General features: G+C 33.1%; 2 protein-coding genes across 6 annotated transcripts in view; both read right to left on the bottom strand.

Annotated features, from left to right (window-relative positions):
* arnt (aryl hydrocarbon receptor nuclear translocator) overlaps nucleotides 1-17,729 on the bottom strand; it is a 35,773-nt gene extending 18,044 nt beyond the window's left edge. For all 5 annotated transcript variants that reach the window (XM_073846464.1, XM_073846462.1, XM_073846463.1 and 2 more), the window contains exons 1-10: nucleotides 17,447-17,729; nucleotides 13,220-13,319; nucleotides 12,232-12,270; nucleotides 12,075-12,122; nucleotides 9,162-9,372; nucleotides 5,031-5,244; nucleotides 4,846-4,948; nucleotides 2,996-3,061; nucleotides 973-1,058; nucleotides 772-848 (exon numbers count right to left, since the gene is read on the bottom strand). In XM_073846464.1, coding sequence (XP_073702565.1) covers nucleotides 772-848; nucleotides 973-1,058; nucleotides 2,996-3,061; nucleotides 4,846-4,948; nucleotides 5,031-5,244; nucleotides 9,162-9,372; nucleotides 12,075-12,122; nucleotides 12,232-12,270; nucleotides 13,220-13,319; nucleotides 17,447-17,465 — 963 coding nt within the window. In that variant the 5' untranslated portion in view covers nucleotides 17,466-17,729. The remainder of the gene's footprint in view (nucleotides 1-771; nucleotides 849-972; nucleotides 1,059-2,995; nucleotides 3,062-4,845; nucleotides 4,949-5,030; nucleotides 5,245-9,161; nucleotides 9,373-12,074; nucleotides 12,123-12,231; nucleotides 12,271-13,219; nucleotides 13,320-17,446) is intronic.
* Nucleotides 17,730-21,409: 3,680 nt separating this feature from the next.
* The window catches only part of cers2b (ceramide synthase 2b), a 35,298-nt gene continuing 30,715 nt past the window's right edge, over nucleotides 21,410-25,992 (bottom strand). Inside the window, exons 10-11 of the mRNA XM_073846813.1 lie at nucleotides 25,212-25,365; nucleotides 21,410-23,348 (exon numbers count right to left, since the gene is read on the bottom strand). Coding sequence (XP_073702914.1) covers nucleotides 23,199-23,348; nucleotides 25,212-25,365 — 304 coding nt within the window. The 3' untranslated portion in view covers nucleotides 21,410-23,198. The remainder of the gene's footprint in view (nucleotides 23,349-25,211; nucleotides 25,366-25,992) is intronic.

The following is a 25,992-nucleotide window of genomic DNA, read 5'->3' as shown; positions in this document are numbered from 1 at the left end:
GGATGAACTGAATCACCGAAGGTCGGCAGCAAAGACATCGGTTAATAAAATGGGATTAAATACATAAAGGATATTTGTATTATTTAACGTATTTAATTATAGCAGGTTTGCCTTTAATTTCTTTGTTTTTGTTCATTTTGAGGAATACTGGATCTGTTTTTTTAGTGAGTGAGATGAATTAATGCATGTTCACATTTATTCTAGACATTTATACTCACGATTTCTCTCAACATGGGGACAGGAGAGCTTTTAATCAATAAATGGGGGGAAAAGTAACTGGCTTTACTTATTTGAGAAAGATATTTTCTTGTCAATTAAAAAGTAATGCGTAATATTATGATATAACTGGTCTTAGTAGGATATTTAAATCCAATGCAGTGCAACACAATAATGAACAAATAAACATTCCTTTCCATTCCCACAATTTTATATTAATTTTATATTAATTTTATATTTTTGTCCATAAATGAGATATCTGAATAATCCAAAAGGGAACATTATATCATTTTATTTCACCCTAATGTCATTCCAAACAATTACGTCTTTCTCGTGTGTACATAGAAACACAAAGGAAGAGGTTTAGTTGATACTGCTCTTACACAAACAATTTAAGTGAATAAAGATAAAGAGCAGCGTGACCATGCCCTTCTATTAGTAAGAAATGGGATATCATGAGTAAGTGTATGAGTAAATGATGACAAAATTGCGCAATCTATTTTTTGAAAAACTAATTCATTTGGAAACTGAAATAAAACGGAAGAAGAAAAGTACCTGTAGCCGTCCAATTGCGACTAGACAGAAACGATTTCCCTGATTATTATCAGCCTCCTCTTCAGAAAGATTCACTCCTGGAAGAGGGGATAAGGGGACAATATGAGCCTCAGTTGTGTTTTGGCTGGACATTGAGGACTCAGCTCAGCTCTCTCTGAACAATAGGCCACTTCCTGTGTATTGTGTTGTGGATGGTGTTACCTGCAGGAGGCCAGGATTTGATGAAGCCTGTGCAGTGCACGACCACATACTGCGGTTCACCCTCCTTAGGAGGACCCAGTCCATTCCTACAGAAAGAGATGGTCTTCATCTGCATCTGTTTGTAAATTTAGATCTATATATACAGACCAGTGATGCTTTTGTCAAAAGACATGTTCTTGATTACAAGAAAAATACAGATTGTGATTTATCATGTGATTTATTTTGTCTTTCCTTTATACAGATTTAAGTAGTTTCGTTTTCGAAGTGCTCTAAATTATGTCAGTGATTCTCCGATGTTAAATATGATCAAGAATTATTTTGTTTCGATCTACAGTGTAATAAAAGTTAAGAAAAAGATTAGCCTATAGCCCTAAATATATATAGACTACAAGCTAATTCATTGTTTCTTAACTTTTAACTTCTTCTAAAAATTATCAAGAATATTAAATGAACTTAATAGGCTAGGTTAACGAATTTTCTTACACAAACATAACGAATGCACTTCAAAACGAAGTTTTCATATATAAATTCAGGAAACACGAATATGACAAAATAATATTAGTTTATATTTGTATAGCTATAATAGTTGTATCAAATGAATAAGGAAATTATAGTGCTTTGAATTTATTAAGTTATGTTTAATTTCGTTCGTTTCGCTCTCTGGAAATGTAAAGAAAAAAATACCGTTTTTACTTGGAGTTCGGTTTTAATCCCTGGTTTTAAACAAGCATATACATGAGATCATTTATATATTATTGCTTGAATAAACGTTTAAAAATAGAGCTAGAAATTTTATAATTAAGGACATTAAACAGACCTAGGCATTTGAAAAGACAGTGAAATGGGTCTAATAATTCCAAAAAGAAAGAGAAGCATTGGACATAATCAAAATATTCGAGACATTTATTAGGAATATCATTTTCTTAACAATTAAGATGCTGCATGTGTTTATCCAGTCTAATCGAAGTGTGTGTCACTCCCCCAACTTTACCAACAAAAATCCCACCCCCTCTCAGCCAGTGTTGTTTTTGACAACCATCTTAGATTTAGTCTTAGTCTTAGTCTTTTGGACTAAAATGCTTCTTAGTTTTAGTCAAATTTTAGTCACTTCTATATGTGATAGTTTTAGTCCAATTTTAGTCGACGAAAAGTCAAAAAGGTTTTAGTCTAGTTTTAGTCAAAAAAAGGGAAAAAAGTAGTCTTTTAACAAATTAATGTAGGTCAGTAAGTATTTCGCTGTTGGGTAGTGTCACTTATAAGTTCTGAAAATAGCAGATCTATAGTTCAACACAATGTGAGCTTCCGGATCGACTATTTTCACCAATAATTACAATAATGAAGGAATGTTTTAGAACATAAAAGACAAACAAGGATGGAATGCTAAAACGGCTTGCCATACTAGTATAGCAAAGAGTATTTAACGCTAAAACGGCTTGCCATAGCGTCAGATACTTTTTAAGTTTTAATTGGCATGCACAATAAGCGGAAATGTCATGCATTTTAAACATCTGACGGACCACCCACTAACATTTGTCTATTCTCGTCTCGTCAACGAAAACTCACACACGTCTCGTCATGTTTTAGTCATCAACGAGCCATTTTTATCTCGTCATCGTCTCGTTATCCTCATGAAAAAAAGTGGCGTCAACGAAAACAACACTGCTCTCAGCAAACACATAAAACGGACATTACTGAGCTATATGCGTTTAAAAGTAGTCTATTAAAATGGTACAATGGCATTGCTCAGTTCAACGTGTTGGGAAATCCCGCGTCAGCATTTATTCAACAGTTAGCTAATAACGCTCAACATTCAAAAGGTAAATATTATTCAGCCAATAAAGTGTAGGTCTATGTATTTCATAGAAAATTGTGTCTAGTACTATCTAAATTACAAAGGTTTAATTGGCATCTTTATTTCAAACGACCCGACCGACCGCGACCCGAATATCATTACAAATATTTTTGGATGACTCGTAACCGAGGGTAACCCGCGCATCACTGATACAGACAGAGAAGTGCTTACCTGTTTCTGCTTCTCAGAAAGTTGAGTCTGTTCATGGACACCGGCTCTACAGGACACACTCCACATCTGAACACAGAAACACAAACACACTTTACAAATAGCCAAATATTGGCAGATACATCAATAGAAAGCTTATTTATTCTGTTATTCTATGACTTTCAAAAAATTCAACAAATTGACCCATATGGCTGGTTTTGTGGTCCAGGGTCACATTTGTTTTTCATGTATGCAAACAGCATATTCCTTTTTAATTTTAACAACTTTTAAAAAACAATTTACTTTAAACCTTTAAACCTGTCACTTCCAGGTAGAACATAGATATGAAAATGCACATCCAAACATACATTTTTATAATCCATGAACGAAAACATTTTGTAAAAATGATTTTGATGTACATTTTCAACGGTAATGCAATGTCTGATTTTAAAATGGTTTTCAAAGGATGAATTTTGAGATTTTAAGTTTTTAATTGATATATAATTTCTAAAGCACGATAGGGAAAAAGTCTTTTTGTGATAAAGGTCAGAACTCCTGTTATGATGTGGATTTTTTGAGGTAAACTCTTGTCATAAATTAATCTATTCATTTCCTACACAATTCGTAACACAAAACAGTGGTAAATATCTATTTGGGAGTCTTAGACCCCCATGATATACAGTTTGATATGCAATGATATATAGTTTGTCAGGATTAGATTAGGATTTATTTGTAATATGGGACCCTGGAGCACAAAACCAGTCTTAAGTCGCTGGGGTATGTTTGTAGCAATAGCCAAAAATACATTGCATGGGTCAAAATTTTAGATTTTTCTTTTATGCCAAAAATCATTAGGAAATTAAGTAAAGATCATGTTCCATGAAGATTTTTTGTAAAATTCCTACTGTAAACATGTCGAAATGTAATTTTTGATTAGTAATATGCATTGTTAAGAACCTAATTTGGACGACTTTAAAGGTGATTTTCTCAGTCTTTTTGATTTTTTTGCACCCTCAGATTTCTGATTTTCAAATAGATGTATCTCGGCCAAATATTGTCCAATCATAACAAACCATACATCAATTCAATAGAAAGCTTATTTATTGAGCTTTCATATGATGTATAAATCTCAGTTTTGTCAAATTTAACCTTATGACTGGTTTTGTGGTCCAGGGTCACATATGGGGAAGTAAATGCATGACATTTAAAAAGTTAAACAAAATCTAAAAAAAAAATGTTTTCGTTGAGAATCATATTTGATACATCAGGCATTTACGACTCATATAGTCTGACATAGTGAGAAAATGAAGGAAAAAACTGCTCAGTTTTATTGAGGGACCCAAACTGAGCAAAAATATGCCATCTGGTGCAGATTCTGATATTTACATGAACAAAATGTAAGATGAAGGTCTGATACTTGTAATGTAAGTCAAACCGATCTTTATAACAGTATTGCAAATACTAACATACAATTATTTACATTTCAGTCACCTCTATATCTCCAAAATGTCTTAGTAAAATGAGATTGAAATGATCCAATATATAATGCAATGAGAGATTAGACGAACAAATAAATATTTCTCAAAAAAAGTGAAATGTTCTGAAGGCTTGGGAAGATTCCTCCACTGAGGAACAGTGGAAGTAAAGCTTCTGGATGGAAACGTTCCTAAAAAAATCCTGATGATCAGATTTGAGACTCAATGATTTTTTTTAAAGAACAATTCATGTAGAATCAAGTCAAGCCATCAAACATCCCAAAGGGATTACCGGCCGATAGTGATCCGAAAGCACCTCTACTGATTTGACAGCAAAAAGACACACTGAAGCACCAGCTAAAAAGGTCTGTTGCTTGTTTTGTTCTTCCTGTTCCTCACCTCATCCTGCAGATGAAGGAGCGGCGTGCGCCCATACTCATCCTCACGGTTGCCTGCCCGCCCTCTTTCTTCACCGTGCCTGATTTCATGTCCAACATCCGACCTACAGTCAGAAAAGAGGAACATGAGTTAAACCCTAAAAGACTGACAACACAAAGGACGGCAAACGTAGAGCCATTTCTCACCGCTGTTGCTGTTCTCACTGGTGGACAGCTGCTCTCTGAGTTTCTCTGCGTCGTCTGGATGAAGCTGGTCGTAGAGCGAAGATCCGAGCCAATCCGACTGAGCCTGGTTCAGAACCGGTGTGACAGAGTCCGACACATAAACCACACGGCCCGTCTCACACGACGTTACAAACAGAAAACCATCAGCTGCCGCCAGAATCAGGTGCTTCAGCTCCTACAGAGAGAGAGGAGAGATATGCAAACATGTTTTGAGAGTTAAAAAACATGAAAATATTCAGTTCGGGTACTGAAAAATAAGGTTCTAATGTCAAATTTACACATGTATTCTTAAGAAAGAAATATTGTAATAGGATTTTTTTTTTTTTTTTATATTATTTGTGTTAAACACAAGTACAGTGCCTTGCAAAAGTATTCATACCCCTTAATTTTTTCACATTTTGTTTTGTTGCAGCATTATGTTAAACTGCTTTAAATTACTTTTTTTCCCCCCACATCTGCATCTCATACACCATAATGACAGCACAAAACAGGTTTGTAACAACTTTGCGAATTTATTAGAAATAAAAAACTGAAAGCTCCCGTTGCATAAGTATTCATACCCTTTTCTGGGACACTCGAAATTTAGCTCAGGAGCATTCATATTGCCTCTAGATGTTCCTACACTTGGAGTGGAGTGAAACTGTGGCGAATTCATTTGAATGAGTCTGATTTAGAAAGACACACACCTCTCAGAAAATGTCTAAAAGCTGAAAATGCATATCAGAGCAAAAACCAAGATAACTGCCTGTAGAGCTCAGTGACAGACTTGCGTTAAGGCGATGATCTAGAGAAGAGTTCAGAAACAAATCTGCTGCATTGAAGGTTGACAGAAGCATTCTCCATAATGGAAGACGATTGGAACAACTAGGACTCTAGAAAATGTCCAAGCTGACAGAGATGGAGAGGTGAAAAGGTTGAGGCAAAGAAAGGCAGATAATTGCCAAATGCAGATGTGCAAAGATGGTCACATCAGACCCAAAAAGACTTGAGGCTGTAAAGGTGCTTCAACTATGGACTGAGTTAAGGGTATGAATACTTATGCAATGTAGTTATTTCAGTGTTTTATTTTTAATAAATTCTGTTTTTTGCTTTGTGTTTATTATGCTGTATGGAGTGTAAATTGACTAATTTAAAGCAGTTTAACATAATGCTGCAACAAAACGTGAAAAAAATGAAGGGGTATGAATACTTTTGCAAGGCACTGTATATAGTATCTTTTGAAAGCTTACAATCTAAACTTTTAGAAAACATGCATCAATTTAACATTTATGTTACATAACATAAGATAATAAGTCTTGTCTTTTTTCTAGTCAAAAGATCAAAAAATTCTTAAATTGAGATGCATTTACTAAATAAGCAAAATAACGCAAGATATTTAGTCTTGTTTCCAGGGGGGAAAACTAAATTAAGTAAACTTTACTTAAAACAAGTAAAATTATTTGCCAGTGGGGTAAGTAAAATATTCTTACAACAAGAGTATTTTACTTACCCCACAGGGAGATAATTTTACTTGTTTTAAGAAAAACACACTTAATTTAGTTTTCCCCCCTGGAAACAAAACTAAATATTTTGTGTAATTTTGCTTATATAGTAAATTAATCTCAATTTAAGAATTTTTACATATTTTGACTAGAAAAAAGACAAAAATACTAAGTAAGACAAGCCTTTTTTTTTTTTTTTGCAGTGTATGCCAAAATCCAAAAATGCCAAAGAGCTTAAGAGGTTGAGTTAAAATCCCAGATTTTCAATTCTTGAAGAACATCTTAAATACTTTCTTAAAATTTTTTCATTAAGAGGAAATGACTGGTGGTATTTGACTGAGTGGGAATTTATTGGCAAAGACTTGCTTATCAGTTCAGTGAAAAACACCTCAAAGGCACCAAAGGCAATAATCATTATAATCACGCAAACTATTTTCTTCACCAGAGTTATTATCGATAACTAATACTTAAACTAAAACTGCTAAATAATGCTAAACAAAGCAAACATTTTTTATTCAGCTTCAATCATTTTAATTTAGTCAAATTACTAAAATAACTAAATAATAATCTAAACATAAATAAAAATTAATAAATTCTATATATACACACATCAAAACTACCAATAAACTAATATAAAAAACTAAGACTTTCAAATTAAAGTGAAAAAAGAAAGTATAAAAATATTCCTGACTTTTTAGGATTTCAGACAACGAAATTATCTGCAAAGAATTCTTGAAAGATCATTTTCTAAACTGTTTCAACTGAAAGAAACCAGAACTGACTGATCTAAAAATATATCAGTGCCTTTGTTTTGTCTCAAGATGCACACCAGTAATGTTTTTTTCTAAGCTTGTTTATAAAACAAATTTTAAATGTCCTAATCGAACCATGACCTAATCCTGGCTTAGTCTAAACCCTGTCTGTGAAACTGGGCCAATATCTTCTTATTTTTTTACTTTGTAAAAAATTATTTTGTCCAAAAATTCTGTCATCACTTACTCCCTCAAGTTGTTCCAAACCTAAAGTTCTTTCTTCCGTTGAACATAAAAGAAGAATTTTGTTTTGAAGAATGTTGGTAACCAAATAGTTTCTGGTCCCCATTTTTTTTTTCATACTATGGAAGTCAATGGGAACCGACCACTCTTTGTTTTCCAACATTATTCAAAACAGAAACTCATGCAGGTTTGAAACAACTTGAGGGCTGGTAAATAATGAATAAATAATCATTTTTATTTTTGGATGAAGTATCCCTTTAAGTAAGAATATAAGAAGATAACAGCAGTTGTTGGGGAAAGTTACTTTTAAAAGCAATGCATTACAATATTGACTTACTGCCTAAAAAGTAACTAATTACATTAGCTACCTTTGATGGAAAGTTACTTTTACTTGGCCAGGGCTTGCTTGTTTGTTTTTAATATGAAAGTTCTATTTTTTGGCAAATGTAATTGCCTTTTCACACCAAAAGCCTCAGGCTTAGAGAAAAGTAAATTGACGTCTGTACAGTAGACCGCAGAAGAAAAAATGTCAACTCTTCAGCAATAAAAAAAGAAAAATAAATGTTAGATTCTCTTGAGTAATTTTTGCTTATTAGTATGGATGAATTGGATCATCGAAGGTTGGCAGCAAAGACATCGGTTAATAAAATGGGATTAAATACATAAAGGATATTTGTATTATTTAACATATTTAATTATTGCAGGTTTGTGTTGAATTTCAGTGTTTTTATTCATTTTGAGGAATACTGTATCTGTTTTTTTAGTGAGTGAGATGAATTAATGCATGTTCACATTTATTCTAGAACTAAAGTAACATCTTTAGAGAGCTTTTAATTAATAAATGGGGGGAAAGTAACTGGCATTACTTATTTGAAAAAGTAACTCAGATATTTTCTTGTCAATTAAAAAGTAATGCATTACTTTACTAGTTACTTGGAAAAAGTAATATGTGACCCTGGAGCACAAAACCAGTCTTAAGTCGCTGGGGTATGTTTGTAGCAATAGCCAAAAATACATTGCATGGGTCAAATTTTTTGATTTTTCTTTTATGCCAAAAATCATTAAGAAATTAAGTAAAGATCATGTTCCATGAAGATTTTTTGTAAAATTCCTACTGTAAACATATCAAAATGTAATTTTTGATTAGTAATATGCATTGTTAAGTACTTAATTTGGACAACTTTAAAGGTGATTTTCTCAGTATTTTGATTTTTTTGCATCCTCAGATTTCTGATTTCAAATAGATGTATCTCAGTCAAATATTGTCCTATCCTAACAAACCATACATCAATAGAAAACTTGTTTATTGAGCTTTCATATGATGTATACATCTCAGTTTTGTCAAATTTAACCTTATGACTGGTTTTGTGGTCCAGGGTCATGTATCTGTTTTTTAGTGAGTGAGATGAATTAATGCATGTTCACGTTTATTCTAGAACTAAAGTAACATCTTTAGAGAGCTTTTAATTAATAAATGGGGGAAAAGTAACTGGCGTTACTTATTTGAAAAATAACTAAAAATGACTAGTTACTTGGAAAAAGTAATATTATTATGTAACTTGCTTTACTTGCAATGAGGAATCAATACATTTGTATAATCAAAGCTGTTGGCAAACCTGGTCTGTGAGAAAGGAGGGTTTATATGCTCCATCGGTGCTGCTGCTGGGTCCTCTGAGCGACTTCATGTGCGACACGGCCATCCGCAGGATGGTGAGCTTGTCTGGTTTGCGTGCCAGAGCGCTGCAGGTGGGCACCATGTCTGACAGCTCCGTGATGTAAGCGGTCATCTTATTCCTCCGCCTGCGCTCGATCTCGCTGTGATTCTCCCTGCGGTCAGGAGGTCATGAGAGATGGACGGCGCATGGAATCATGGGGAGAGCAGGAACAGAGAAAAGGTCGAGAGAAAGCAACGACGAGAAAAACGAGGGAGGAGGAAGAGAGACAGAGATGGATGAATAAGCAAATAAAGACTGCATCAATGTGCTCGTCAAATGAGACGACTCTCATCTATCCATGACAAAACAAATGTGTATGAACGATCTCATGAGAGCTGAAAGAAAAAGCCTCTTCAAACGGCCTGAGAAAAGAAGACAGGGAAGAAACGCTCAAAAGAAAAACATGAAATACAGTGCAAGACACTGACAGACTCGTGGGCTTCATTCTGAATAAAATACTAGATTACAGTATTAGTGTATACTACACAAGAAATAATATTTCCAGGAGTTTTTTTCTGTCTGTTCAAAGTTCAGTCATCCTGGACTAATGGCAGTTAAAAGTTAGGGTAACGTTTTCCTTTCTAACTAACTAAATTGGCCAGATTTTGTTCAAAATGAACCAGTTTGTTCTTCGATTTCAATTAAAATACTTTAGGAACTTAAAGCCAGGTTCAAAATTATTTTTATAACGCCATGAATCAGAAAAAAACTGTCAACATCTTTAAAAAGTATATATTTTCACCAAATTTATACCAATAAAATATTATATAAATCAGTGTGAATAAACCCTTCAGAATATAAATTAGAAAATAAAGCTGTATGTATGATTTAAGCGCTGCTGAAGTAGAGAAAAAACACCAGTCAAAAGTTTTTGAACAGTAAGATTTTTGTATGTTTTTGAAGAAGTCTCTTCTGCTCACCAAGCCTGAAGTACAGCAAAAACAGTAAAACTGTGAAATATTTTTACTATTTAACATCACTGCTTTCTATTTGATTGTATTTTAAAATGCTATTTATTTCTGCAATCAAAGCTGAATTTTCAGCATCATTACTACAAATTTCAGTGTCACATGATCCTTCAGAAATTATTCTTATATGCTGATTTGCTGTTCAAGATTTTTTTTTTTGTTATTATAAATATTTAAAACAATTTAGTAATTTTTTCAGGATTCTTTGATGAATAGAAAGATCCAAATAAAAATAAAAAGCTTTTGTAACATTATACATCATACCATTCAAAAGCCTCAAAAGTCAGTATCATTCTTTTTTCTTTTGGAAAAGAAATGATAGAAATTAATACTTTTTTATCTAGCAAGGGTGTTTTAAATTGATCAAAAGTGATGGTAAAGACATTTAAAATGTTACAAAAGATTTCTATTCCAGACAAATGCTGCTCTTCTGAACTTTCTATTTATCAAAGAAACCTGAAAAAAATTCTACTCAGCTGTTTTCAACATAATAATATTAATAATTGCTTTTTTGAGCAGCAAATCAGAATATTAGAATGATTTCTGAAGGCTCACATGACTGGAGTAATGATGCTAAAAATTCAGCTTTGAAATCACATAAATAAATTACATTTTAAAATATAATCAAATAGAAAACATTTACATTAAATAGTACAAATATTTCAAAATTTTACTGTTAGTGCTGTACTTTAGAACAAATAAATGCATGCTTGGTGAGAAATAAAAAATTAAAAAATCTTACCGTTTAAAAAATGTTTGACTGATAGTGTATGTATTGCAACTGAAATCAAATGCAAAAATAATTTAAATGTTTATTTTGTATGTTTCCACTAGTCTGAATGAAGACATGTTACAAAACAAAAATAGCTCTCAAAATTGATCAGCGCATGAAAAAATGCCTTTGCCTGTAGAGACTTGCCTTAAATGTGTCAAACAGCAGTAAGCTACTTTTTTTTTTTTATATGAACTCAATTGCATGTTTAATTCGGGGAGTGGCATCTATCATCTTGGTAAGAAAAAACTGTGCATTATTGAATATACAGCACAGACCAAAAGTTTGGACACACCTTCTCATTCAGGTGTGTCCAAACTTTTGGTCTGTACTGTAGATATGAATTCAACTGAAAAAAACTTGTGAAAAAATATCTTTCAGGTGGTCAAATAGCAAATAGTGGAGCTCTGCAGCCACCTACTGGTAAAAGTTATTTGTAGTTGTTTTTTTACTTTTAAAACTGGATTTTCCAAAAGATGGGCAAAGATCTTACACTAAACCATGTGAAATTATCCATGTTATCCCCATGAATTAAAGTTAGAAATGTGGGTCTTTTATAAAGTGAATTTTACATAAAAAAGCAGTTTTTGTATAATAACCCATTTAAAAAATATTTATTAATTTATATATATATATTTAAAAAATATCACTAACCCACTGAAAACTGCACAAATGTAGAGCAAAAACTTTAATAAACAGAAAAATATACAGTACAGACCAAAAGTTTGAACACACCTTCTCATTCATTTGAACGAGAAGGTGTGTCCAAACTTTTGGTCTGTACTGTACATTTACATTTTTTGTGGATTTAGTGTACAATTTTCTACATTTGGCAGTCCAATTGAATAAGTAAAGACAGAAACTTGGCTTAAAATAATAAGTTAGTAAGTTTGAGTTTGGGTCAGGACTGTCAGTTTGGCCAAACATTAGCAGACAGGAAGTGTGTTTGGAAACTTCACTATGAATACCATAATGATGCCAGCACATGTAGGCGATGCCAGGCACAATCTGATTCCTGAGAACAGAAGATCATATTTGTATTTTTCATGCACTCTGATTTCCATCAATCAATACCTGGCAAATCTCTCCTTGTCATTCGATCCGCCTCCATCATCATCACACCTGAGAATCCAAAACAAAAGGAAAGACACATTGTTGAGTACAGTTATGAGACAGGCAGGTCATCATAGTTCAAACCCCAGTCGAACCCTTGAGTCACAGCATGACTAACCTGAACAATTTGCCTCCGTCGTCGTCATCAAAGTCCGAGCTGGAAACCAGGGAAATTCACATTAGTCAGTGATATTGCACAACTGCAAAGATGACATTCAAACATTCCCGCATTTCTCCTCCCACTCGAATCAAATCAACCACAGACACTCAATAAACAAGTTCACTATTGTTGGCCAAAACCAAAGTGTCATTCCTAGGAATTTGCCTCCGGAAAGCAGCAGTTAGCAAAACCACGTTCAGCTCTCCAGTCACGCATGGTGTTAAGAAACAGTTGGCGCAAACACCTGAGACTTTCTTTCTGTGTAACCCAAAAGGAGACATCTAGAGAAAAGTTCACGCTGCTCTTTATCAACAAATGCGAAATAATACAAAGTGCCATTAAATTGGTTTTACCTTTAAGTCATGCTGTTAGGAACACAGCGTACAAGTAATCATGGCGTTTTTTCCATTTTTGAGCTTGAAAACCTCAGTCAAGTTATATATTTATAGCACTTTACACAATACAGATGCTTTCAAAGCAGCTTCACAAGAATAAACAGGAAAATAACAGTTCACATTGCAAAATGCATCACTTATGAAACAAATTCAATGTCAGCTGTAAAGCAGCTTTACAGAAGACAATAGTGTCATTATTCAGATCAAGACAGTTTAGAGTTGATTCAATTTAGTTCAATATGCTTTGATTTCATAGAAGTTAGTGTCATTATTCAGCTCAGCTCAGTTCAAGATTTGTTCTCAACTAACAACGTCAATGCGGTCAGATTGATATTTTACTTAACATGAACGGTCTTTTAAACCAGTGCCCATGTATTCTATTCCAGTTACACATTTTCCAAACGATTTCTTTCTGAGCTTCATCGAATACAGCAATGTGAAATGATGACAGAAGAATGTTTTGTTGACTGAGATTAATTTAAAACTGCCTGAAGCATTTAATAATGATTAGTACTATTATATGGGTCATGTTGACGCTCAGTCAGACTTACGTGGCTTGTCGTTTGTTGTTGGCCTTTGACACACCAGCGGCACTGTTAGCATGAGATCCAGCTTGTGTGGCCATGGCCAGTGACGACACATCTGGCATATCTGGAACACAAACACCATCAAACAATCAGGACTAATAACATGCAGAATATTGTTTTAAATAAAAAAAGGCTAAAGAAATGCATTGCATCACAATGATTTACACAATCTCAAAATTGTTCACATGCTTTAATCTCCAAAGTCTGTATAAAATGACAGATCGATATATGTGACAGTTTTCAAATCTACTTTGAACAAATGGTGTGGCATAAAATCCCATATACACCCTTATACAGCATTTAAGTAATTTATATTATAATTCGGGCCGGGACTCGATTAAAAAATTTAATCTAATTAATTAGAGGCTTTGTAATTAATTAATCGAAATTAATCGCATTTTAATCGCATATAAATATTTGACCTGAGAACAGTGAGAAGTAAGATTTTTACATGGATTTTTAGTATACCATTGAATAATGACTGAATACATAAGCTTAAGCAACAAAATATTGTTTATTTTTGTTCAACCAAGTCCAACAGACCAGTGCAATATTGCCATTAAGTGTAGCAAGAGGCACGTTCTTTAACGAGTCTTTCATGCCGAGAACTCTGCTCTTGTGTTTGCTTAATTATGCATTTAAACGTTAATTACCAAACCTATCATTATAAATGTTGCTGCACATGGAATATAACGCGGATAACATTTAAAAAATATTTTTTATCAGGTTACATACTGATTATTTATCACTCAAACCCCTTTCTCTACCTGTCCGTTGGTCGCGCATATCCTCCATGTTTGTAGTTTTTTAACACTTTTTATGCGTGTTTGTAGTTCTAATTGAATCCTCGTTCACGGCGCAGTGTGTTGCGGGCAATATTAGTCGTTAAGAGTGTGCATTGATCGTTAAGTAGTAGACCATCCGGGAATCTTTGGAATACTTTTTTAAACATACTACGATTTGGGACATACAATACTATTTAGGACGGACGCAGCTTGTCTGAACCAGAGCCATATGAACGCTAGTTGGTGCTCCAGTATAATCGGCCCGCTTAATCTCATCCAGTGAGAAACGTTCCGCGGTGCAAAACTAAGTGCGATTAAAATGCGTTAAAAAAATTTAACGCGTTATTTTTGTGTAATTAATTAATCTAAATTAACGCGTTAAAGTCCCGGCCCTAATTATAATGAAATAAAATAAATACTTTTCTTTCTTGCAATTTGTAATTATGGCGTCACAATAACAATTATCAAAGTTAGGATTAGCTGTGCCCCACATTCTTGTGTCACACATAAAATGAGAAAAATTAAGTGAAAACATTACATTTAAATTTGTAAAATCGAGAACATTTTACATGCAATGTGGCCCTGAGCCACAAAATCTTAAGTAGCACATGTTTATCTGTAGCAATAGCCAAAAATACAGTGCATGGGTTAAAATGTTAAATGCCAAAAATCATTAAGATATTAAGTAAAGATCATGTTCCATGTATATTTCCTACCGCAAATATATCAAAACTTAATTTCTGAAGAGTAATATGCATTGCTAAGAACTTGATTCGGACAACTTTAAAGGTGATTTTCTCAATATTTAGATTTTCTTGCACCCTCAGATTCCAGATTTCACTATATTTATTTAGCTTTCAGATGATGCATAAATCTCAATTTTAAAAAATTGACCCTTATGACTGGTTTTGTGGTCCACTCCACTTATGTCTTTAAAATAATTATAAACCAGCATTTGGTCCCAAGCTAAGTAGGTCCTACAGAGTGATATTTAGTTTATTACACATCGAAAATATAACACACACATGCAATAAGGTACAATAAACATTAACGATTTGAATTCTTGTAATAAAACTGACTTTGATAGTTTGCTTTTTTATTAACTTATTTGGATTAGGGCTTTTTAATCTAAAAAAGAAACCTGGAATTAAATTGATTGCATATTTAGACGTCTTACACATTTTGGTAAAAGGGTTGCAAACATAGTATCAAATCTGACCCTGGACCACAAAACCAATCATGAGTAGCATAGATGTTTTTTTATGCCAAAAATCATTAGGATATTAAGTAAAGTTCATGTTCCATGAAGATATTTTGTAAAGTTCCCACAGTAGATATATCAAAACCTAATTTATCATTTGTAATATGCATTGCCAAGAACTTCATTTGGATAAAAGGTGATTTTCCAGGTTTTTGGATTTTTTTGGCACCCTCAGATCCCAGATTTTTGAATAGTTGTATCTTGGCCAAATATTGTCCTTTCCTAACATACTGTACATCAATGGACAACATATTAACTCAGCTTTCAGATGATGTATAAATCTCAATTTTGAGAATGGACACTTATGACTGGTTTTATGGTCACAAGTCACAAATGTCTTAATAATAAAATCATTTCTATCAATATTATAAACCAGCATTTGGTCCCAAGCTAAGCAGGTCCTACAGACTGATGTTTAGTTTATTACACATTGACAATAAAACACACAGGCAATAAGGTACAATAAACATTAATTTAATTAATTTAAATTAAGTAAAATATTTTGATTTTAGCTATCTTTGTTGCATTATGTGCCAATGGTGACCATTCAAAAATGGGAAAACAGCACTTTTCAAGGTTTTCTCCACTTTTCAAGTTTGCATGCCTGTAATATTTTGAATGCCCTTTTGGCATCTTTATTTTTAATGCCCTATGAGACTCGGTTCCAGAGATATTCGAACTTCAATATGGGTCCAGGAGTAAATCATTAAAATGTACACATTTTCAGTGGTCACAAACCAAATGTGGGTCAGTTTAAAAAAATCACATTACTTCTTTTATTTTACAGAGGAATGTCTAAGGAACAAATCATGTTAAAACTGGAGATGCATCTCATTTCTTTCTGTTAAGACACCTGCATTGGACATACCAGTCTGAGTGCCATAAATATTCTTTTTCCAAAGTTTGCGTGCCTATAACTCAAGAAGCTATATTAAAATTCCAATATCTCTGGAACCAAATCTCATAGAGTCTTAAAAATAAAGATGGTAAAAGAAAAAATTATTAAAACCCAATATCTAAAAGGGCATTCAAATATCTTTAATACTGCTTGAGTTACAGGCATGCAAACTTTGGAGAAAAATCTGAAAAGTGCCGTTTCCCAATTTTTGAATGGTCTCCATTGGCACATATTGCAACAAACACTGCTAAAGTCAACATATTTGACTAACATAACTACCAATCTCTGTGTAACACTATGATGCTGTCATCTTTCTAAAGTCATTTTTACCCTAACGTAAAAAAAATGCCATTTTGACCTCCTTCTACAAAATGATTACTCAGTAAACATTCATCAATGACATTTAATATTTAGGCTTTCATAACTATACATGTCTATTTCCTCAGAATAAATATGAGCAAAAATCTAAAATTTGAGCCAAAGAAGTTTTTTTTAAATTTGGTTGATTTTACACGGAATGACCCATTACTATTTTTTAACATTTTTTTCATTTTTACGGCTTTAATAGTGGAAAGTGGAACCAATATACTGTGGAAATTGGATGCTTATGAATATTTTTTCAATTATTTGAGTGATAAACACCATCATATCTTCTATCAGTCACTCTGTGCGTTACATACTGCCACTAGTTTTCCTAACATAACTCATCATGACAGCTAAATTTGAACATGTATCTTTACTATAAGCAATGGATTGTGAACAAATCTGTGTCAAAATCAAATACCTTAGATTACACACCACAAAACAGGTTTATATTCGAGACCAGTGAGAAAGACACAGGGAATACAGCAATCTGATGCAATGCAGATCAGTAAATCACTTCATGAGCAGAGCTTTTAGAATATATGTCCATGTACTTCAGCCCAGTCTGAGCAGCAGTATGAGTGTTATGACATGTGAATGTTGTTTTGGGCCTGTGTGTGAATGACAGCTGAAGCACACACTGCCACAAGTGTCAGATCAGACTGTCACTGACCCCGTTGCTCTTTACTAATAAAAACAGCCTTTATTCTCACGACAAATGGTACCTTTTCGTCCGGTTTTGACTCCGTAAACTTGTGTTATAGGCTCTATCACAACAGTTAAGCTAACAGCTGCTCTAGCTAACCCGCACAACCGTTTATAATCAGCAAAAAAAAGCACAAATCAGACATTTAAGAAGAAAACATTGCGTTTTTATACGCTACCTGGATTGTCTGATGTCATATCCGACAGGTAAAGGTGTTCTCGTGTGAGCTAACATATACAAAACAACTTTCCCAGCTGACGACAAAACGTCCCTGCTCCGCTGTTTGTTGCTGTTTTATTTCGTCCAAATCTCTAAAAAGTACTTTAAAACAGATGTCATGACTTCAAACCGAGTGTCATGTTCGCCGCCGGTCCGAACGGACGGGTTTGCCGATGTTTTAGAGTTGTTTTGCTCTTTCCTGCTCTGTGACTTTTTCCAGTTTAAAAACCTCCCCTGATCCAAAATGGCGCCCGTAATCTTTCAGTAAGCAACAGAAGCGCGTCAGAGGAGGAAACCAGAGACTCTAGGCGGATCAGCCGCGCCACTCTCCGTTCACAGACAGTATTACTCCAGCCTGGAGGGTACAGTAATTTCTTATTTAAAAAATCTGGTATTTTATTATTTTTGTTTTATTTTTATTAAATGTTATTATTTTTTCTTGTGGTTTTTTTTGTATTATTTTATTATTAAAATGTAAAATTTATTTTATTATTAATAAATTATCCAATAATTTACTGAAATTATGAAGTAATAAAGTAGCAGTAGTGAAACACACTAAAAATAAGCAAAATATGAGAAATAAAAGCTACATAACATGACCTATAGTATTTTTAAAAAGATGTGTTCGGACTATATCCAAAGTCTAATGTTTTCGGACACTTAATTTCAGGTAATTTGCAATTTAATGAAAATGAATAATATTTCAGTTCTTTTCTGACTCAATTAAGTAGAAAGTAAGTGCTTCTTTTATATGTAACTGCATACCTTTACGAAAATTAAACATGGTTTTACTACAAAAAAATTTTTTTCTTGTGTTTTTTAAATTATTTTATTATTAAAATGTTATTATTAATAAATAATCCCAAAAAATACATTGAAATGTAATTTAAATTATAAAGTAATAAAGCAGCAGTAGTAAAACACACAAAAAATAACCAAAATATGCTAAATAAAAGCTACACAATAATATGCATGTAACATATAGTATAGCACCTATAGTATTTTTAAAAAGATGTGTTCGGACTATATCCAAAGTCTAATGTTTTCGGACACTTAATTGCAGGTGATTTGCAATTTAATGAAAATAAATAATATTTCAGTTCTTTTCTGACTCAATTAAGGGCTTCTTTATATGTAACTGCTTACCTTTACAAAAAATTAAACATGGTTTTACTACAAAAAACAAGTTTTTTCTTGTGTTTTTAATTTTTTTTTTATTATTAAAATTGTATTATTAATAAATTATCCAATAAAATACACTGAAATAGAATTTAAATTATAAAGTATTAGTAGTAAAACACACTAAAAATAACCAAAATATGGAAAATAAAAGCTACACAACAATATACATAAAACACATAACATGATAAACCTATATTATTTTTAAAAAAAGATGTGTTCTGACTATATCCAAAGTCGTTGCTATATCTAAAATATAGTCAATACATATGTTTTTTTATTTTTACTTACTATATGTACTTACTTTATGTTTGTGTGATTTTGCAATAAGGTACTAAATGTATATTGTAATATTGTAAACCCTAAAATTATACAATTTATTATTTTCCCAGAAAGCTATTATCATTATTTATGCAAATCTGTTGTAGGGTGGGACCGGATGTGGTCTGTGTATGATAGCTTATTGGTCGGAAGGGGTTCAAATCATGTTCAAATATAAAAGAAGATTGAAGACGTCTGCTGGAGCAAATTATATTATATTTTTTACAATTTATTTAGATATCAGATCTACTTTTTGTTATTATTTTATTAACGTGCACCGATAAATCATGCAAAGTAGGACAAGAACTTGCCTTAAGACCTTAAAACAGTAATATGATCACTCATATTTCATGAGTAAAAGATTAACCAATCGGAGTGGCCTTTGAAGATCACGTGACTCAACGAGGAAGCGTCTCTCGAGTGGCGCTGCATTCCGATTCAAAACGTCCCTACGCAGAGTTCACTGCTTAGTGCTCCCTAGACACTGCGCAGGCGACATCTGTAGAAGTACACTATACTTAGACAGTGTTAGTCATTTTTGACGTCCTACAACGTAAACACAGCTGGAAGACAGATTTGTGGAAAACTAATGTGGACAGGACCACAAAACCAGTCATAATAAGTGTCATTGTTTTTATTTTTTTGGATTTAAACAACATTTAAAAGCTTTTAAATAAGCCTTTCAACGATGTATGGTTTGTTAGGATAGGACAATATTTGGCTGAGATATAACTTTTTGAAAACCTGGAATCTGAGGGTGCAAATAAATAAATAAATAAATAAAAATAAATAAATAAATAAAATCGAGAAAATCGCCTTTAAAGTTGTCCAAATTAAGTTTTTAGCAATGCATATTAGCCTACTAATCAAAAATTAGGTTTTAATATATTTACAGTAGGAAATGTACAAAATATTTGGCATAAAGTAAAAATCATTTTGACCCATACAGTGTATTTTTTTGCTACTTAAGACTGGTTTTGTGGTTCAGGGTCACAAATATTTTTTAGCACACTTAGAAGACTAATATACTTAAGTGTGCTTAACACTTATTTGCGTGCTATTTGTAATTTAATGAAAATGTATAATATTTCAGTGCTTTTCTGACTCAATTAACTAGGAAGTAAGTGCATCTTTACATGTAACTATACTTTTATGAAAATTAAACCATGGTTTTACTACAAAAAACATTAAACCATGGTAACCACAAATTAACCATGGTTTTGGTTTACTAACCATAGATTAACCATGGTATTTGTAGTTAAACTCTGATCATGCAAATGGTAACATAATCTAAACCGCATGGTTAATACACTTTTACTATAATAATATCCATGGTTAATTTTCATAATTACTTCTATTGTCTTGGAAAAGTGTTACTGCTAATGTAGTGAAAAGCATTTATAATAAACTATAATATACTACTATAATATATATATATATATATATATATATATATATATATATATATATATATATATATATATATATATATATAATGAATATCACACATATTTAATTAAATAATATTTGTAATTACACATTTGCAATTAAATTGCAATTGAGTACATTAAAAATAGAACAACTTATCTACAGCTAAAATAAAAAGCAAGTAATTTATATGTGCTTTATTATGATAGTCAACACATCAAAAAAAAAAAAAAATTATAAAAAAATTAAATTGTACTTAAGTGTAAGATACAGTCATAAAAATGTCTTTATTTAAGTACTTAAATGGCCTTAAATACTTAATATTATATTATCAGATAACATGTGACCCTGGATCACAAAAGGCAAAGACATTATATGAGTAAAAAAAAAAAAATATATATATATATATATATATATATATATATATATATATATATTTTATGCCAAAAATCATTAGGATATTAAGTAAAGATGTTCCGTGAAGATATTTTGTCAATTTCCTACTGTAAATATATCAAAACTTAATTTTTGATTAGTAATATGCATTGCTAAGATCTTCATTTGGACAACTTTAAAGGCGATTTTCTCAGTATAAAATTTTCAGATTTCAGATTTTCAAATAGTTGTATCTCAGCCAAATATTATCCTATCCTAGCAAACCATACATCAATAGAAAGCTTATTGATTCATTTTTTTTTAAATTGATCATTATGACTCGTTTTGTGGTCCAGGGTCAAATATTATATTATCTCCAAATACAGTTTTTTTAAACCCAGTTTTATGAAACCTCAACATTTCTTATGTATGTAAATAGATTTTTCGGTTTACTTTAAGGTTTGTATGTTAACTGCAAATGTGACATATAAAGATTATCATCTTACAGACCTGGATTCCTAGGAGATTCCTGTGGGCTTTTACAAAATAAAATAAAACTAATTAAATAATTGTGTTTAAAGCAATATTGATAACTGAGAGTTCAAACAAAGGCATCAAGTGTGACTCGCAAACAGTATTTTATTTTCATCATCCTCCATAATAATATCATCATATTACAAAACACAAGAACAAACAAAATAAAGATAACACTGTGATCAACTCGACTGCGTCTGAAACAATGTACTGCAGAGAACGGTAGGCAGTTGACTAAGGACAAAGGGAGGAATGATGAAATCAGAGCAGGACAAAGAAATGCGAAGTGAATGAGACGATTAAGATGAAGCAGGTTAGTCAGAGCTGTGGGACTGAATCTGTAGAGAGCACTGGCCGCTGCACTGCAGAGAAATAACAAGATCCTAATTCATCTCAGCTGCTCCGGATGTTTTTAGACGTTTTTAAACCACTCAGACTGCATCAACACATGCATTCTATCTTTGGCTGGCAGCTTGTGAAGATTGGGAATCTGTGTGAAAGTGAACATGCTACAACTGGCCAATATGTGTTAGAAACTTCAGAGCAAATATGAGTTTAATAGCACATTTATAAAGTGAATGGCAGTGGTTTTCTCGTCAAAAGAACTGGCAGTGAATTGCATGATTTTCCTTTGGTTTACACACTATGTTAGAAATCTGGCCATACTTTAAGAAGCACTCAGTCATTTTTGGTTTATGATATCCAGGCAGATCGTCCTTAGAGTCGTGGATTCAGCATCGGATAAAACAACAATTTTTGTTAGTTTAGTTTTTAGTAACCATTGCTATTGCAGAAATGCGTTATTTACAGTCAGCCACTATGATGTTTTATTCCATGTGTGGAAATGCATTACCAAAACAGTTCTGTTTCTTCAATACGGCTACAATAGGTGAAAGATTTCCTCATGCACATTGAGCAATCAGAAATCAGTTTGGTTGAAAGTGGCTTCTTCGTGAGATGTTTTAACGTTTTTTTTTTGCCAGTGAATTGTGACTGGACTTGGTTTCTAAATGTGTTTAGTATTCAGTTGAAAAATAATGTATTATAGATGGGTGTTTATACTCTGATGCAGTAACTTGCATTGCTTTAAATGACCAAAAACAAGGCGTGAAAAAGAGAAAGGAAGGCACTGTTAAAAGGCACAGGTCACCTAAAATAATTCTGTCATCATTTACTCATATGACTTCTTTCCTTAGAACAACAAAGGAAAAGTTTAGCATAATGTCTGCTCTCTACGGAAGCCCATTTCTGCCACAGAATATAAAAACTTTGTATCTCTTTGACTTTCTTTCAAATTCTGACTTCACATCTCCAAAAAAGTTGGGAATTCTGTTTTTATCAGACTTTTTGCTTTTAGAAACAAAGTCTGAATTGTGAGTCACAAAAATTACCTTATTTTTTATTCCATGGGCTTCCATGGCTGTCTTCCATTCAATGAAATTTCAAGCTCTAGAAGCATAAAAGCAGTCCACAAGAGACATTATTGAACAGGAACTGACTGGAAATCTTGCTTGAGTGCTGTGGTCACTATTGATTTTCATTGTATGGGGAAGAGCAGTTGGAACATTTTGCTATAAATGACTGCAAGAAGGTCACAGAGGAGAGGAATGGCTTCAGTAAATGATCTAGATTTTTAGGCGATCTGCTCCTGTAAGATTAGGTCGATAGAGGCAGCGTTGCTCCCTGTTTGTTCCTCCAGATAGAGGATTTTGCCACGACGTGCCCGTGTTCGTGTGATGATGGCATGTTTGTGTGTGTTTGTCTGTAGTGTAGACAGCAATCCATCCTCTGTTCTTCACCCGTATCTGTTCTGCTCCAGGAATGGAAGAATCTCTGGGTTTCTGAACATTTCTGCATCCTGTCCGCTCAGGAAATCACTCAGTTTTTTTAGAGTGGTTGTTGTTATATATAGAGTGGCCATTCTGAGCTGGTCTGTTCTTCTTTATCTCTCCATTTTTCATCTGTTCTTCCTCCTCTGACTCATCTGTCTCCTCTCGATCAGACCTCTCGTCTTCTACCGATGACTGTTGAGGAAGAACGAACGGTTGATCTTCAAATATACAGTGTCTTTCGCATTTCAGCAACCATTTTAGTATATCTTCTCAAGGGACAATACTATAGAAATGAACCTTGGATGTATTTTAGAGTAGTCAATGTGCAGCTTGTGTAGCAGTATAGATTTACTGTCCTCTGAAAATAACTCAACATACAGCCATTATTGTCTATACTGCACATTGACTACTGTAAAGTATATCCAAGTTTTCTTTTCTATAGTATTGTATCTTGAGAAGATGTACTAAAATGGTTGCTGGAATTTGAGTAGTGAACTCACTTTTGTCAGATACTCTATATACACACAGAACATCAAGGGATATTTTACCCAAAACTGAAACATGTTGTCATGCTAAACCTGTATGACCTTGTATTTGCCAGAGAACAAAAAGTATGATATTCTAAAAAAGATATTCACAAACTTCCAAACATAAAAGTGACCATAAAAAAGTGCCTGGTGAGCCTATGCCCTTGTTAAAAGGAAGTGGGCTTAAAATAATAGCTCACTCAAAAATGAAAACATGCTTAAAATGTGCTCACTGGCAGCCCAGCCAAGATTGTAAATTGGTTTTGCTTCTTCGTCAGATTTGGATAAATGTGTCATCGCACCACTTGCTCACAATGGATCCTCTGCAGTGAATGGGTGCCGTCAAAATTAAGAGTCCAAAAAGGTAATAAAACCACCACAATAATCTACAAATAATCCACACCACTCCAGTCCATCAGTTAACATCTTGAGAAGACTCTTGAGAAGAGTGTTTGTAAGAAACAAATCCATTGTTTAGATGTTTTTAACTTCAAACCGTCACCTCTGGATAAAAAAACAAGTCCATAATCCATAGCAACGCTTCCTTCCAGTGAAAAAGTCCATCTTCTGTTATCTCTCACATCAAAATCCAGCCACATATTTTTTAGACTGCAAACGATACTTGATCTGTTCATATATATCTCCTGATTCTGGCCAAATTACTTTTTGTCACTGAAGGAAGCGTTATTATGGATTATGGACTTAGTTTTAAAGTTAAAAACGTCTTGATGAATTTGTTTCTTACAAACACACAGCTTTTGTCTTTCTTAAGTTGTTAACTGATGGACTGGAGTGGTGTGGATTACTTGTGGATTATTGTGATGTTTTAATCAGTTGTTTAGACTCTCATTCTGACGGCACCCATTCACTCCAGAGGATTCGTTGGTGAGACAGTGATGCAATGCTACATTTCTCCAAATCTGATGAAGAAACAAACTCATCTACATTTTGGATGGCCGGAGGGGGAGGACATTTGTGACCCTGGACCACAAAACCAGTCTTAAGTCGCTGGGGTTTGTTTGTAGCAATAGCCAAAAATACATTGCATGGGTCAAAATTTTTGATTTTTCTTTTATGCCAAAAATCATTGAGAAATTAGGTAAAGTTCATGTTCCACGAAGATTTTTTGTAAAATTCCTACTGTAAACATATCAAAATGTAATTTTTGATTTGTAATATGCATTGTTAAGAACCTAATTTGGACAACTTTAAAGGTGATTTTCTCAGTCTTTTTGATTTTTTTGCATCCTCAGATTTCTGATTTCAAATAGATGTATCTCAGTCAAATATTGTCCTATCCTAACAAACCATACATCAATAGAAAGCTTATTTATTGAGCTTTCATATGATATATAAATCTCAGTTTTGTCAAATTTAACCTTATGACTGGTTTTGTGGTCCAGGGTCACATTTTATGTACAAATGTACAAATTCAGACGAACTGTTTCTTTAAGTTGTAAAGTTGTAAAGTGTTACTGATAAAATGGACCATATGTGTAAATGTAAACATGAAATCATGCAGACATACGTTACTGCTCAAGAAGCGGAAGGCCAAACGTATGATCAGCGCGGCCCAGAAGATGTGCAGACACAACAGAATCATCAGCAGCCCGTTAAAGAAGTAATATCCAAAGAACGGAGGGTACAGGGTCACGGGATACACCCACGTACAATACATGATCCTGAGAGAGAGACAGAAATGTAAGAAAAAACTACATAGGCAGCTGCCTACTAAGACATCACACTAATTTGAAATGTTACACAGTATTAAAAAATCTAACATCTTTGTTCTCAATCAAACAATTTAGCACCTTTCAGTCTACTTTTTATGTGCTTCTCAGAAATATACTTAGAATGACATTTAAGTATACTTGACATATTCTTAGAAAGGTCTAAATATATTTGAGCTCTACTTGTGCTCTGAGAATCTGTTTCATTGTTATACTCTAGGGGCGCTATTACACATCTTCTGAACAGCATTTCCAAAACACAAGTGAAGAAGAAACCGAAACAACAGATGCTTGTAATCCACATGTAATCTAACACAATCGTCAGACATAAAACAGCATCAAAACCATCGATATGGGAAACTGTGTAACGTTATGGAATTAAATGTCAACCCTTGAAGAGGTAATAATGACTGTCAAGCTTTGGGCTGTTGATCAACTCCATCTATGTTTGGACTGTCATGAATAGTTTTTAATTTTTGCTTTTTGTTCAAAATGTCGTTTATTTATTTGTTAATTTATATTTTTGAAACTTAGCAACATTCAAGTGTTTGTAAAAAAGAATGCATGAAGCTAGAATAA

The sequence above is a fragment of the Garra rufa genome, chromosome 9 (genome assembly GCF_049309525.1).
Source record: "Garra rufa chromosome 9, GarRuf1.0, whole genome shotgun sequence".
In the NCBI taxonomy this organism is placed as follows: domain Eukaryota; kingdom Metazoa; phylum Chordata; class Actinopteri; order Cypriniformes; family Cyprinidae; genus Garra; species Garra rufa.
The sequence above is the reverse complement of the archived record's forward strand: the minus strand, read 5'-3'. Positions and strand labels throughout refer to the sequence as shown.